We start from the raw sequence: 15,889 nt of genomic DNA, 5'->3' as shown, positions 1-15,889 counted from the left end.
AAAACATCCTCTGTAAGTAATGTTATACAGTGCTTGCAATGCTCATGGGCTGTTTATTTCATATAGAATAGCAGAGCTCCTAACATCACTCTTCTGATAGGTATCGTACAGAATAAATCATACATGAAATGTTTCTTTGAAGTTATACAAAAGTGTTCATAGGAAGAGGTTATTTCAAAATGTAGCTCAATCATGATATACAGAATTACAAAATGAAAAAAAAAAAATGTCCGTTGTATAGAGAAAAAACAATCCCATTCTCCTTATAAAATGCACATACTGTGCAAGATGATGAACATAACATACACATAGAATGCCAGAGAAGCTGGAACTACCACTTGTAGTTCAACTTTTTAATGAAGAAATATTCTTTATGCCACTGTTCTTTGCAGTCACATTATTAAGAAATAAGCCAGTACTTCACAAATGTTATATGTGGCTATAAGCCAATGCTTCTTTGTAAGGCTATTCATATTGAATGGCCAGCAATTTTGGTTAGAGCAACAGTATAAAATACTAGATTGTGTTGTAATATTACAACCTGTCGCAAAAGTGACTCAGTCTTAAATTGTCATTTGCAACAAGAATTTCAAGTAATTTGATCAAATAATTGCAGCAATGTGACTACCTGGGGGTGATGATGGAATCACCCACCTGATTAGCACAAATTTGTTACTAAATAAATAGACAAATTGAAGAAGGAAAACTATATGTCCCTGCTTTTACCCATCTCTAAATTCTGATGTTCCTAATACATTAATGTAAACTATGTGCAGAGTTCTACACAAGGATCCCAACATAAATTGCCACTGTAACTTTAATTTAACAACGTGTTTTCACCACAGAAACTGCACGATGTACCAGTGACATATTCTCTCGTCTCAAATGAATTAACTTCCATCAGAGAGTAAGGCATTCAATGTACAATAAGTGTGATCCCAGCCTGAACATGCCCCTGTAAACTGAAGGAATACTCTATGAAATAAGACCATAATACTGCTTTCAAGTTACTTCGTCCACCGTCGTTTCACTGCAGATTCCAGTGGTGCATTACAAATTGCAGTGGGTAAATTTCAATTGTCAAATATGTTGTGCTTAAAAACTACGGCCCATCTTTAAGTTAATCTTCAGTGCTCAGTGCAATGTTAAAGAAACGAAGGCAAGATGAAACATAGTCTTTGGTTTTGTAATACTTTTGTTTGACGTCCCTTTGCAGTAAAGCCTCTGCCTGCATTGCTTGCTTGCGATTTAGTTTTGGTCAGACCACATTTGAAAAGCAAATCAAAAAGCAAGCAGCTCAGTAAATACAATATCTCAGCTAACGGCTGACATCATCTTGCGCTTGGTGGGGATATGTTAAAGACCAAACTGAACTACAGACAAATAGCTCATTGGGAAATAACCAAAAGTGCTACATTGTGTGTTTCAGAGAAAAGTAGAAAAGAATGGCAGAGTTCTGGAACACAGATGTGGCAAACAGATGATGAAGACCACATGTTTATGTCAGTCCAATTTCCTCCAGTACGCTGCGTGGGGTCTCTGCCTCCTGTGGAGGGGAGAGGAAGTACAGCTTGTGAGGAAAGGGCCTTCATTGTTCAGTCAGCAACACACTGGCTCTCAGTAACTCTCTGTTCACTGCGCAGTCACACACTACCTTTAAACTACTACTGTAACATCACCCGCACCTTCAACCATGCAGCAGAGCAGTTCCACAAAGATGAGTCAACCCATGAGTCTGCCAGCTTTACGCAGCTAATCTATTAGTTAACCCTAGGCAGAGCAATATTATATTGTTATTGGAAATTGAAATGAAAAATATAAAATTTAGACAGATGAGCTCTTGATTGTAGGTCTAGATCACATTGAGCTAAATGCTATCAACTAATTATTTGGTGTAAAATTGTTTTGATTTTCATTGAACTAATGGTTATGGGTGATAATGTAAACATACTGTAAATATACTGAAAGACATCGGGTGTTAAAAGCACAGCCTCTTAGTTTTTTTGCTTTATGTTGAATCTTTTTTTATCTTGAAAACAAGAAAGAAAGAGAAGCACTTACTTTGGCATCCTAAAACAAGGTTCAGCACAAAGTAAAGACAGGAGTTACATCAGAGCAGAGTGAAAAGAGGTGAAAACAAGCAACTTCTACATGGTGTTACTTAACTTTCAGTTCATTTCCAGGGCAAAATGTGCTTATTTCTCAACCCAGATCTTAAAACAAGGGATAGACATTATTCACCAATTAACAGACTTCCACTCTTGGGGAGAACTACAGGAATACTGCCCGGTAAATACTTATTGAATCCCTTGTCACTTATTATGTAGGTTAAACAACTTAATTTGCAAAGCAAATGGAGATGAGTATTGGATTGGTTTTCCATACACTTCTGACAAATTCATCTGACTTTAGAGAAAACAGGTACAAAAATATGTCAGTCAGTAGATTGTATGTCTGGAAAGTACGGTACTAAAAGTCAGCCTGAACTTCAAAGGCATCACATGTAGGGGGAAAACACCACAAACATAGGGACACTTTGTGTACTTAATTGTCAATTAATTTAAACAATTTATTGATTACCTATGTACTTTGACAGAAATCAATTGATAACATACTTCAATTTATCATCATGTAGACCTATTAATGCAATATTTTATTATTAGTCAGACACACTTGAACAATTACATACCATATAAAACATTGTAAGTGCTCACTCAGTGTGTATTTGCTATAGCTAAATAAATTGCAAGGCTACCGATTTCAACTAACAAAGGGAGCCGTACCTCTTAATTAATCAGTGCAAATAGTGACCCTACTGTATATATTACTTTAACATTAATCTCACAAATACCACTTACTTGAAAATGGTCTTTTCTCTACATAGTTAAAAGGAAATCATCAGGGTCTATCAATAATTTAAAAATAACTCCACTTATTAAAATGTGTTAAAAATAATAACGTATAAGTCTTTAAGCCTGTGATATGGCTTGAACAATGATTGGTTTGGATTTTCATAGTGATACCACAAACTCCTTAAAGTAATAGTAAGGACGGTTGAACAAGAAATTGACATACATATGATGGAAATCCACAAGAGACATGACAAGGGAGGGAAGACGTTTCCTCTATCAACATGTATTGCATTCACTCCCCTCCTATGGCTGAGTTAATGTGAATTTGGTAAAAGAAAAACAATTCCAAGACCAGTGAGGGAACCAAGCAAAATATAAAATATAAAACTGAATGGAATGAACACCTCTTGGCCATAATAATCAATCAAATATGAAAGTCATCAGCCTGGAATCGGTTTAAGTAAAATCAAAATGAGATTTAGATGATCATAGCTTTTGATCTGAAGTGTGTTACTAACACACACATTTGTTACTTTTTTAAATGTTTTTAAACTGAAACTACGTAATGTAATGTTTCATCTTTAACAGTCACATACACATCCTGCACCTGCACTACCACCTGTGCAAAAGGGGGCACTGTTCCCACATACTTTGAGTGGCAATAGGTCAGATGAACAGAATAAGAAATATGGATTTTTGGGAACACGCATCATAGCAAAATACTTTCACCTTAATACAATTCAGTTCGACATTAATGGATATAGTATACTATGAACGGTCTAGCTTTGGCCTAAACTTTAACCCAGTGGTTTTCAATCACATGCTATCGTGACCCGATCGTGACCCAACAGTATGTAGGTTTTCACTAATCAGTGAAATCAGCTGATGCTGTAGTCTTTGATTGGAATAAAAACCTGGAGAAGCTTGGCTGACAATGGCACATGATAGAAAACCGCTGCTTTATAGTGAGACAATAAATAGAGGTGTTCAGTTGGGAAAGTTGGGAGCAACAGTGAAGTGAACCAGTGATAGGCATGTAACAATACGACGCCACCAAATATATCATGACACAATACAAATCACATCTTGGTGTCCCTTTCACTATATATGTTAAAGAAGAAATCCAACTTGTTCATCATGGGCAATGTTGTTTAGTTTTTCAATTTACTGCCAATTTGGTATCATGGGTGTCAGATATATGCGCGTATTGTTAGACCCCTAAGCTGAGACTGTGATGCAGGTGCTTAGAGGGCAGAGAGAAACGTGGCAGGCACTGAGGCGCTCAGCATGCAGGGTGGATAGCAGCAGCAGCAGCAGCGATGGCAGCCAATCAGTACACAGGCACGTTAAAGTAGTCATGACGGGGCTGGGGGAGAGAAACGCACACAGCTTAGAAAACACTACAGCGTTAAGTCACAACAGCCACCTCACTCAGCTACTTCATTCACAGGACATGCAGGAGACACATACTGTAGCACTGTGACGCAGACAAACTACTCTGACCTCTGTTTCCGCACTTTATACGGTGGCCTTTAATATATCTTAACTGTGGGCATACAGTCAAAAGTATCGCTAATCCAAACAGCTGCGTTGGGATTCAACCTGAATTGAAGTCATATGGAACATTTGGTAGTCTGGACAATGTCAATGAAATGTTACACATAAAAGGGATACAGAGACAGACAGACTAGGACAGGCTTTGTTTTCAATACAAGCATCTAGTGTCAGCTGTAGAAGAATGGTTACTGTTGACAAGAGACCGGGAACGAATGGCAAACAATACAGTGTCATGATGAGTAGGGACTGAGATGTGAAAAAAGACTGTGACTAGTTCTGACTAGCAGGCTCTAGTGGTACAGTCAGTGTGACTAGTTCTGACTAGTGGGCTCTAGTGGAACAGTCAGTTTGACTAGTTCTGACTAGTGGGCTCTAGTCGTACAGTGTGACTAGTTCTGACTAGTGGGATCTAGTGGTACAGTGTGACTAGTTCTGACTAGTGGGCTCTAGTGGTACAGTGTGACTAGTTCTGACTAGTGGGCTCTAGTGGTACAGTCAGTGTGACTAGTTCTGACTAGTGGGCTCTAGTGGTACAGTGTGACTAGTTCTGACTAGTGGGCTCTAGTGGTACAGTCAGTGTGACTAGTTCTGACTAGTGGGCTCTAGTGGTACAGTGTGACTAGTTCTGACTAGTGGGCTCTAGTGGTACAGTGTGACTAGTTTAGTGGGCTCTAGTGGTACAGTGTGACTAGTTCTGACTAGTGGGCTCTAGTGGTACAGTGTGACTAGTTTAGTGGGCTCTAGTGGTACAGTGTGACTAGTTCTGACTAGTGGGCTCTAGTGGTACAGTGTGACTAGTTTAGTGGGCTCTAGTGGTACAGTGTGACTAGTTCTGACTAGTGGGCTCTAGTGGTACAGTGTGACTAGTTTAGTGGGCTCTAGTGGTACAGTGTGACTAGTTCTGACTAGTGGGTTCTAGTGGTACAGTGTGACTAGTTTAGTGGGCTCTAGTGGTACAGTGTGACTAGTTCTGACTAGTGGGCTCTAGTGGTACAGTGTGACTAGTTCTGACTAGTGGGCTCTAGTGGTACAGCAGGCCTAAATCCACAGACAGAGTATTCACCTCAGTGGCTCTAATTCTGGAAAAGACCAGAGGATTCAGAGGCCATATTTGGGACCAGCACACCTGCGAGGCAAACATTTTATTTTAAGGACAAAAATGAACAGAATGATGCACCACTGGTCAACTGAAAATCTCTCCTCAGCGCACAGCACCTACACACAGTATGAGCTCAGAGAGACCTGACCACTGGTCAACTGAAAATCTCTCCTCTGCCCACAGCACCTACCTACACACAGTATGAGCTCAGAGAGACCTGGAGATAAGCGTGCACCACCACAATAAAAAAGGCCTTGTCTGGAAGAAGAGTTGAACTGAGCTGAAAATCTTCTGAGGCACCATGACTACAAGAGAATATCTGTTTTCTTGCACTAAAATAATGACCAGCTCCCAAGAAAAGTTTAATTAAAGGCTAATTAAAATTGTTTCATCCAAATCCCCTGTGGTATGTCTTCCACGTAAACATTGCACCATGCACTATTAATACCTTAAAGCCCAAAGGACTAAATCCGAATGCACCCTCTCAACCAACTCAACCCGTGTTATTTTCACCCTGCAATTCCTTTGTATCTGCTCACTCGCATGCACTTTGTGTTACATGTATTTTGTTTCCCCCATATGACTATGGATGGGCCTGTTTATTTGATTGACTTTGAGGCAACCAGGGGAAATTACCCATCTCACTACTACATTCTGCCGTTTTCATTGATTGGCCCGATTACAAAATTACCCTGATAACAGGGGAGCTACAATTACAGGTCAAAACAAGGTGACATATTTGCAAGGGATTGGCCCAGAAGGGTACTGCATCATTCATAGAGAATGATTTAATTAAATTTAATCTCTGCACAGCAAGAGATTATTTCAACAATCAAACACTTATTTTAATTTAGTGCACAAATCACTGTGTGATGGCCCAGGTTTGAAAGGTGAGGGGAGATGGCTTTGTGCTGCTCTGTGTAATGATGACCTACAGTACAGAGCTCAAGGAATGTAATTTCAAATTGAGAACAAAAACAAAACAAAACACTTTCACACGTCACACGTAATGCTCACTGAAATTTTGAAAAGAAAAACAATATTTCATTAGTTACCACTGCCTTCAGATCTGGGTAATCTTAGAATAGAAAAGAATTGCATTTTAAGTCAAATAATTACACCATGCACTTTACATCAGTAACCCTGTTGCTCAGAAATCCTTCTCCACAATACAAAACTTACATCATTAATCTAAACAATTTGTTTCAATGCTGTTAGTAAAATAGTGTAATTTAAAAAGGCTAGTCTTCACACAGGCAGCATAGCTCTTTCACATATCTGTGAGAATAGGTATGAATTGTTTCAAAAATACTGTATCCGTGGCCTTAGAATTACATTTCAGTGTAAGAATTCTGTTTCATGCCTGTTTTATCTTTATGCATGAAACAGGATGAATTTATAATTACTAAAATGTTTAAATAGTTCTGCAAAGTTAAAACTGCAACCAAATTGAAAAGATTGTTTATGCTGCCTGTTTGTGAAATTGAGTATATTCCGACATGGCCTAAACAATCCAGTTTGGGCTCATGTCTGGTTATGACCCTGATGTTATTGTCATCCATTTTCCACTCCGTATTATGAGACAGACATACTGACAGAAGAACATGCAGTTAAATGAACACGGCACGCAGTGGAAACCCATGCTGACTGACTGACCAGTCCAGTATTTACCAAATGCCCAGATGGAGGCATGGCCTGTAGGCCCTTTACAAGATCTCCTCATTTGGCAAACTTCCCCAGTCTTCACTCTGGCTCTATAAATACAGAATTGAGCTGATCAGAGACCCCTCTCTCACTCTAGGACCTAGAGGTAAATGTGGAATTGTCATTCATAATCTTGTGGCACATGGAAATGAAGCCAGAAATGAGTTAACAGTGCACTTTATAAAGCATACAGTAACCAAGTACTTTATATAAGCATGCTGGGATCACAGTACAGTACATTATGTACAGTACAGAGTACCTGTTGCTCCTACTTGAATGTAAATCAATGGGCTTCTTAAATTATCTCTGGGGGTTGTAATCTTGACTGGGCAGCAAATTCCACATTGCTAATGGTTTTGGGCCATATTCTGATCATTTCCTTATGCTACACACCTTTACTGCACAGTTCACTACATATTTTAGCTTACTTTGTATTCCCATCTAGAAACGCGGGGACAATTTCCAAAGTGGGTTGTCCAAAGCTTGCACATTTTTTTAACTTTGGTGCCCTCATGCTTTTCCTTATATGTTTCTGTCCATATTTACAGGCATGGCTAAGTAATTTCATGACAAATCATGATCATGATTCAAGCCAAAACTCTTATTGTTGATTATTTTTGTTTATCTGTGCCCAGGTAAAATAGCTTTGTTCTATAGCCTTTGTCCTCTACTGTCGAGCACCAAATCCCTCTTTTCAAAATGTGGTTAGATTGTGTTGCTGGACATGGACATAATGTTTATTGATTGGGGCTGACACCAACACCTGACATTTACATTTTAGTTTTTTTTTTTCTATCAACTTGTAGCTGCTGGAAATATCGATGTGAAGACACATTTGTCCACTTATAAAAACAACAAAATGGCACAGAAATGCACAGGTAGCCTACATTGCCAATAGCTGCTTTTGAAGTGTTGATGTGTTTTAGCCAGGGTGGATTTTCATGTACAGTTCACATTAGCATCTCTACTGGATGCTAAGGCTTTCAGCAGTGGCCTGATTTTACTTCCAACTCAGTAGGAGTGGCTTTTTGGGTCCCTAATTGACTAAATGTTGAGCAAACGAAGCCAGCCGAACCCATCAACCTGGGTTAGGGTTTAGGGTTAGACCAGTGTTTCCCAAACTATGGGTCGGGACCCAATTTGGGTCGCGGGTCGCCAACTGGTCGTCATGGCAACTCATTACCGTATGTTTTTTTGTGAGTTTGGGTCCCAGGGAGACACAAAATAATGTATCTTTTGGGTCCCAAGATGAAGAAGTTTGGGAACCCCTGTGCTAGACCACACTACTGCTGAAGGACCTATGCATATTTTGATACATCCATATTTAATATTCCAAATGTACCCATTAATTTACCGAGACAATTCTGTAAGTGTCTGTAAGTGGCCTGATTTTGTAAGTGTAAGTGTAAGAATAGCAACAGCAAGTTCACCTTGAAGTGAGAGAGAATTGCTCTGGCACTACAGCTGGCTGTTCACAGCTTGTGGTGGTGTGATCAATATGTCAGTGTGTGCTGCTGAATACGACGCCTACGCTCAGACTCTGTGACAGTGCAGAGACACCGTGCTTTTGCTACTGTAATTATGCTCCCTCTGTGGAATGCTCATCTAGGCCAGGACTGTTTGTGTGGTCTCAATGCAGACAATGAGGCCTTGTTTCTGGGTTGCAAGTCTGTCTCCCCTTACTACAACCATTAACCAAATCCTGAAGGAATGTAAAGGATGTATGGATACTTCAAGTGGAGCAGCACTCAGCTTAACAATCTGCATATTATGCTATTCTTATTGCCTCGCAAGGTTCACTCATTCATTGGGCACTTGAACTACTTTTTCAATGCCAATATGCCCGAGCGAGAACTAAGAGTCTAATGTGTGATATCACACTGAAGTTTCTCTTGACAATGAAAGGGTGAACGACTTTGTTTGACTCACACAATTAATGTGTTTATTTGATATTTGTGCTATCAATCTATAATCCATAACCCAATCACACACTAGCACCCACATTTTCCCCACTTCCTAAATAATTATCTATGGAGTTATACTGTACATCAGTGATACTCAACCCAAGGCTCTAGAGCTGCATGCGGCTCCTGTATGGTAGTCTGGTAAACCAGCCGGTCACGTGAACTCACATTTCATTTAGTTCTTCGTTCCCGTCTGGCCTGAAGCCTTCACAACAGTCTTTGCAGTGGGCGGAAGTTGGGCGGATGTACAGTACTTGCCTTGACAGACAACTCCTTCAGCCAATCAGCGTTGGATCCAGTCAAACCCAAATCCACTCAGGAGAACAGCAAAAACACATTTTCTGCCGAGAAACTCCGCTGTTGCATACTCCTGTACTTGTTTAATTGTTGTTTTTGAGTCTATTTCTGCAATAACTGCAATTTATGACTGTTTAAACTCGACAAATGTTGACATTACTCCTCAAGGCAGACAGGCAAGGAGGCGGCCATTATTGTTTTGCTAGTGGCGTTCCTGATTGGCCGGCTACGATGTCAACTACGAGGCGGGTCGCTGATTGGCTCGTCCGCTTTGTAGTTTCTGCTAAAGCCCCCCCAGGGCTTGAGGCCAGAAGGTCCCGCAGAACGAAATGAAATGTGAGTTCACGTGACCGGCTGGTTTACCAGGCTACCTTTACGGGTGGTTGTTGCTCTTTTAAGTCCTACTTAAAAAAATAACTAAAACTATAACTAAAAAACTAAAAACTAAACAACAACATTGTCAACAGAATAGACCAACTGGTTTCAGGGAGGAAAGGGACATTTTTGGATTGTGGCTCTTAAATAAATAATTTAATAATGTATGTATTTTTTGTCAATCTGGCTCCTGGGTAGGGGAAGGTTGAGTACCACTGCTGTACATGCTTGTGGCAACACAAATCAGATGGAAGAACAAACCTCTCTCTTGTGTCTGGCTATAAGAGACATACAGTGAAACTCATTAATACAGACTTAATTGTAGAAGTAATAAAATACTTGGAACATTTCAGTTCAATTCAGTGATATTCTTTTAAGATTCCCTAGGGTTTCAGGCATCTGCCATGGAGGATTAACCCTGACCAGCTAACTACTGTGGCTTTTCATGGCCTCCTCATAAGTCTACTTGATATATAATATTATCTCAATACATACTGTACTCATATGGCCAGCACTGAAAGGGTTTGATTCTGAGCATAGATTTTTTTTGCATTGCCAAATAGTTTAGGCCCTTATGAATGGCTCAAAGGATGCAAATTAAGGAGGAAATAATATGTTCAAGACCACTGATTATTATTCTTGCTTGTGCCATAAAATATTTATGTTAGACATGCTGCTAATTAAAGGCAGGTTATTAGTTAGTGTCTAAGATTATATCTACTACACGATTTAATGTATTATTAGAGATATGAGGGTTGAAGTCATTATGGGGGAGAAAAACACACCAGCAACTTCAATATCGATGGTATGTTCATGCCACTGAAGATATTTCTGTTGCTGATATGTTGTTTCTACTGGCTTTAGCATTGTGCCGGTGAGTCCACTTCTAAGGCTACTAATCTAATACTACAGCAAGGGGCTATTTGGCTTTCCACCAACTGTACCTGCAAACAGGCGCATCTGAAAGTCTATATTCTGTGAATCACAAGAGTAAAGAATACACAGGCATGGAGAGAAATATGTAAGCTGAAATCAGGATCAAGATCAGGCAAACTAAATGGATAGAGAGCAAAGGGCTACAAAACCAACAGAAAGAACATGAAAACAGAACTTTTGCCCAATGTAAAGCTAGAGCAATCAACAGAGAACTACACCCATGCTGCTCACATCATGAAATTAAAGACACTGGAACGTTCAGAAGGCATCCAACCATGACGAGTGCGAGAAAATGTGTAAAAACAAAAGCACACACCAGATGCACTAGTAATCCCAAACTATTAATAAAGTAGTTATTTAAAAGATGGGTTCACTCATATCAAGACTCTCTAACCAGAGGTGTGTAGTGGAACTAGTTACACCTACTCTGATTGAGTTCATTTTATAGTAACATTATAGTGGGTCTGCTGTCTGCATACCATAACCCACACTGTTGCTGTGTAAGCTTAAAAAATAAAATACAAATTGGGGGACATTACTAAATAAACCTTGTGACAGACTAAAACTGCTTGTGAGGACCATGCCAAATCAGGTAAATCAGTCATTTCTGAGGGGAGAAGCGTTTGGATCGTGCACAAACTCTTCAAGAATTTGGCTTTAAAGTAACAATACTTGAGTATTTCTCTTACTCAGTGATAAGTACTCTTACTCTGACTTGAGTAAAATGTTACTGAAGAAGCAGTACTTTATAAGTGTAATAGTTCAATACTCTTTATACCTCTGTCCCAGGCAAAATTTTCTCCATTTAATCTGACCTTCAACTGAAGAATCAGAAATGTCTACACATTTATACTGAAGAATTTGGAGAGAGGGAGGGCGAGTGACGAGTGTAAAGGGAGAGAGAGATGGAATAAAAATGCAAAACCATTAGCATTAAAACTGTCATTCCCAGTTTGATTTAGCTAGGTGCCTTACCTCCTGTAGCAGGTCGGCCTGCTCAATGGCCTTCAGTACGTTCTTTTTGGATGTTTCTTGAGCTTCCCCGCCCAGCAGGAATTCATCCAAAATGAAGTAGGCCTTCTCAAAGTTGAAAATAATATCCAACTCACAAACCTGTTTAGCAGAAAAGAAACAACACTTGTTATGACAGAATACTAGCTCATGTCTCAGCTCAATGGGTGGCAAACACATCATTACCCTAGATCAGGGATAGCCAATTTTGATGATAGAGAGGGCGACAAAAAATGTCCTCGCTACCAGAGGGCCCGCCAGATAGTGACGTGCACTTCCACCAGTAGCCTACTGTAACACCATCACTCCCAATTATAGCTACTAATTTGATGAAAAGGACTGGTAATCAAAGTTTATTATACCAACATTTATATTTTTCATATTCAAATTTAGTAGGAATCTTCCAGATGACACCAGAACATTTGCTCTAGCTTTAACAGCCTGCTACAGCAATTTGAGGGGGTACATTACCCAAATATGTCATATTAATCAGATTAGTAATGTTGCATGTGCAATGTGCATCCTGGATATAGTTTGTTACAATAGCGTTAGCTCAAATGCTAACGTTAAACAGTATGTGGATGGACAATGCTAATGCCATTAGCGCCATGTTCTGGGATGTACAGTAAAATAAAAATACAGATTTGGATGGTCTAACCTAACCAAAAACGTCCACCTTGTAAAAAAAATTAAAAAGAAAAGAAATTGACCCAGGGGCCACACTGAGTTAGGTCGGGGGCCGCATGCGGCCTGTGGGCCACCAGTTGCCCATCCCTGGCCTAGATACACAACATATAAAAGAGTAAGAAGGGTAAGGAGAAAGCAGAAACATACACTGCCAAAGTATTTATCCAGCAGCTCCACATATCTGTGGATGATCTCCAGCGTGATCAGCTCGTTATCCTGGTCCTCTATGGCACAGCAGAAATACAGGCTGGCATATCTGCAACAGAATGACAAACCAGACAACTTCAGCTTTCAAATCACAACTACTAGTGCAAACATGTTACTGTGAAAACTGTAAAGTCAATATAACAAAGCAAGAAGAGCTGACTTCATGCATTTTCCCCCACTAAGATGAGAGTTCCAAGTAATATAGTGAAGTCCAGCTCATTTTAAAAGTGCTGAGAGAGTGCTTCTCTGTCATGAGGTACAGTATTGCTGTTTACAGCATGCCGGCTATTCATTTAAGCGCTAGAGGCCGGGTGCAGAGCACTGTATCAGTTCAGCCTCATTCTGCCATGGTTCCTTATCCCTGATAATCCCCGAGGCACTCTTTAAGCAAGTGCTGATTGGCTGGTAATGTAGTCAGTCAGCTGATTCTGCAGAAGCCAGGGGGCCATGAGGGCAGGGCACAGCAGGTTGGAGGAGGACAAGCCGAAAATAATGAAACAAAAGTCTTTCTTTTTTCTGTTTCATTCTGTTACGGCCGCCTTGTCTTCTGTTACGGCCGCCTTGTCTTCTGTGTGTGACTGAATGCAAAGTGTAGCGAGGCTCAGGCAGAAATGTGTGTTCACTTCTTTGTGGCATACACATCACGTGCCTCGCCTGTCCAACTAACGTTCAGGCGTTTACTCAAAGCGAAGCTGTCGGCATGGAGGATGACACAAGCGAAAACACAGGGCCAACAAACACTACAGTACAGTCTTTGTCAGAGCATCGTTCATTAATTGTAATCGAGGTAAAAGTTTGAAATCATGATTTTGATTTGAAGTCATATCGCCCAGCCCTACCACTTCCAGATCATATTCTGTCTGTATTCAGACATTTAGTTACACAGAGTAGGAGAGAGAAATGACTAAAGGAGAGACCCTGTCACTTGAAGCACATATAGATGTAGAGGCAGGTCACCACTACACCATCTCAGGAGGACACCCACTTCATGCTTCTTGTTACACAGGCTTGATTGTTTGCCTGAACATTAAATAAATAAAAGAATAATATGGAGTCCACTGAGATGCTGCTGCTAAACAAATTGAAGCAGGAGAGATCAATTATTGCCACAAAAATATGGGAAAAGTGTTTCCTTCAAAATATTCAACAGGGGCCAGTTGCGGCCCCAGGAGTCTAGGCAAACACTGTCTGTGGGTTCAGTCTAGTTGTGTAATGGAGATGCTGTGCCGCTTAGCTGTCCCGGTTTGGGTCACCAGTATCCTGCCTACCCATCCGTTGGCACGGCAACAGTGCCTGTTGTTGTAGTGGGAGTACATTGATGCCTTCAACTCTTTTATCACCCCCTAACTTGATTTTGCAACTGAGCCACACCTTGCATGAATGATAGGTCTATGAATTGGCCAGGGAAGTGTGGAAAATATATTCAGTGTGCATTCAGTGAGTCAGCAAGCATTTTGTAGCCTACATAAGATAGTGCAGATTCTACTGACCTCTTGTATACAACCTTGAGGTCCCTCCATTCTAAAAAGCTGCACATTTTGGGCTTTCGAGCCAGGATTGTCTGCACCAGCTCTCGGGTGATCTTCTTTTTCTCCTTGTCAGACAAGGGCACGTACCATTTCTGAAGCCTGAGCTTGCCTTGCCGGCTGAATAGAAGCATGAACTGCATCTGGGGGAGGGGGGGGGGGGGGGTGGTTAGACGGGATGGACAGATAAGGAATCAAGATACAGGCAGCTACAGAAAAAGACATTGACAAAATAACATATCTATAACGTATAATGGCATCTGATTTATTACCCACATGTAGGCAATGAGAGTCAGTGATCTTGTCTCGATAATTTATTTGTGTAAACGTTATACACTGCTGCTGCCATGTGTAACAGGCACAGCCAAAGTTAGAACGCATGTTTAGGACAAACCGGCCGCAGGTGTTGTCGGCGTTTCACTTGGGCAACATGTTCCGCGTGTTTAAATTTCACGATCATACAACAACGAGAACAAGATGACAGCCATCAAAGCCAGTTCAAGGAAGGATAGTTGTGAAACCATCATCATCACCTCGCCTGTCTGTCAACACAACGGAAGTAACACCGTTATTCAGCTGTTATATGCATTAGACCGGTCAGCCAAAAAGGTCGGGTTGGATACGACATGAGACGAGCGTGACTGTACATCGTAATTTAAATGTAATACAAAAAAATACGTACTCGAAAGTACTTACCTTGAATAACAAGACTGTATTCTCCCTCTGAAGAATTAAGCACCCAACACCACCCCGACAAACACAGTCAGTTGACTTTAATCTTCTGATTGGCCAATGAAACACATACAAGGTTGCTCATTGGCTAGTGCGTGTCGTTGTTCCCGTGTGATTGGCGGTTGTATACATCAAGCAAAACTGAGGCTGAGCACTTGAGGTAGCTACATCAGCTACAGTAGTAAAACTGTCAAAAGCAGCACACTTCGTTAAAAAAATGAAAGAGTGTTCCAAAGATTCCTATTTCCCTCTTAGTTTTCCACTTCCTCTCCTCACTGAGTTCACTTCCTTTGCCTCACTTCTTTCCTCAGCTTTACTCCTCACTAATTGTTGCTTGGCTCATTAAGTTCACCTGGGTTCCCCTCCTCACTCCTTATATGAACCTGCACTCCCTCTCACTTTATCCACCTTTGCATGGAGCAGGAGTACTGGTAACATGTTTTACCTTACTCTCTTTATCTATGTTCTTACTCATGTCCATTTTAGTTCAAATGGGGAACTTTGTTTATCTTTCTTTCGTTACATGGGCTAATTTGATTTACTGTGTTTTTCCTAATCCTGTGTTTGTCTTTCAGACTAAGCAGTCCATGTGTGTTTGTTCCCCATCCTCAATGAATTGCAATTGTATGATTGATATGAAATAAACCTTTGTTCATATTTTGACACTGAACTTCATTCTATTTTCTGCATCCTAAATCGATGCCCATGCATGATGAGCCAAACTTTCCTGAACCTCAATCAAATTGGGCAGGGTCAGGTGGTTTAATCTGTAGTATCTATTGAGGGATTTTCGACAAGTTTGGGAACTGGCTGACACTTTCTTTTCTAAAGTAACAGCTGGGTGCCACTGCCTCCAGAGGGCGCTGATGTATTGTGTTGACGGAAATCTGTGACGCAACGTGAAACGTCATCACGCTGCTCTTCCTTGTTCTTCCCTCTTTG

General features: G+C 40.5%; 1 protein-coding gene across 2 annotated transcripts; it reads right to left on the bottom strand.

Annotated features, from left to right (window-relative positions):
* Positions 1 to 2: 2 nt before the first annotated feature.
* LOC310787034 (AP-1 complex subunit sigma-2) lies at positions 3 to 14,952 on the bottom strand. 2 transcript variants are annotated; one of them, XM_083648367.1, is made up of 5 exons: positions 14,912 to 14,952; positions 14,180 to 14,358; positions 12,630 to 12,738; positions 11,760 to 11,897; positions 3 to 1,546 (listed from the first exon to the last, which is right to left on the bottom strand). In XM_083648367.1, exons 2-5 carry the CDS (start codon positions 14,356 to 14,358, stop codon positions 1,499 to 1,501), a joined length of 474 nt encoding a protein of 157 aa, XP_083504493.1. In that variant the 5' UTR covers positions 14,912 to 14,952; the 3' UTR covers positions 3 to 1,498. The 2 variants fall into 2 exon arrangements, with proteins under 2 accessions (XP_083504493.1, XP_083504494.1); XM_083648368.1 differs by lacking the exon at positions 3 to 1,546 and adding an exon at positions 2,645 to 4,218.
* Positions 14,953 to 15,889: the final 937 nt, after the last annotated feature.

This window comes from Poromitra crassiceps (genome assembly GCF_964638095.1).
Source record: "Poromitra crassiceps genome assembly, chromosome: 12".
NCBI classification, from domain to species: Eukaryota; Metazoa; Chordata; class Actinopteri; order Beryciformes; family Melamphaidae; genus Poromitra; species Poromitra crassiceps.
Note: the sequence above shows the minus strand (reverse complement) of the source record. Positions and strands in the feature narration are given on the sequence as shown.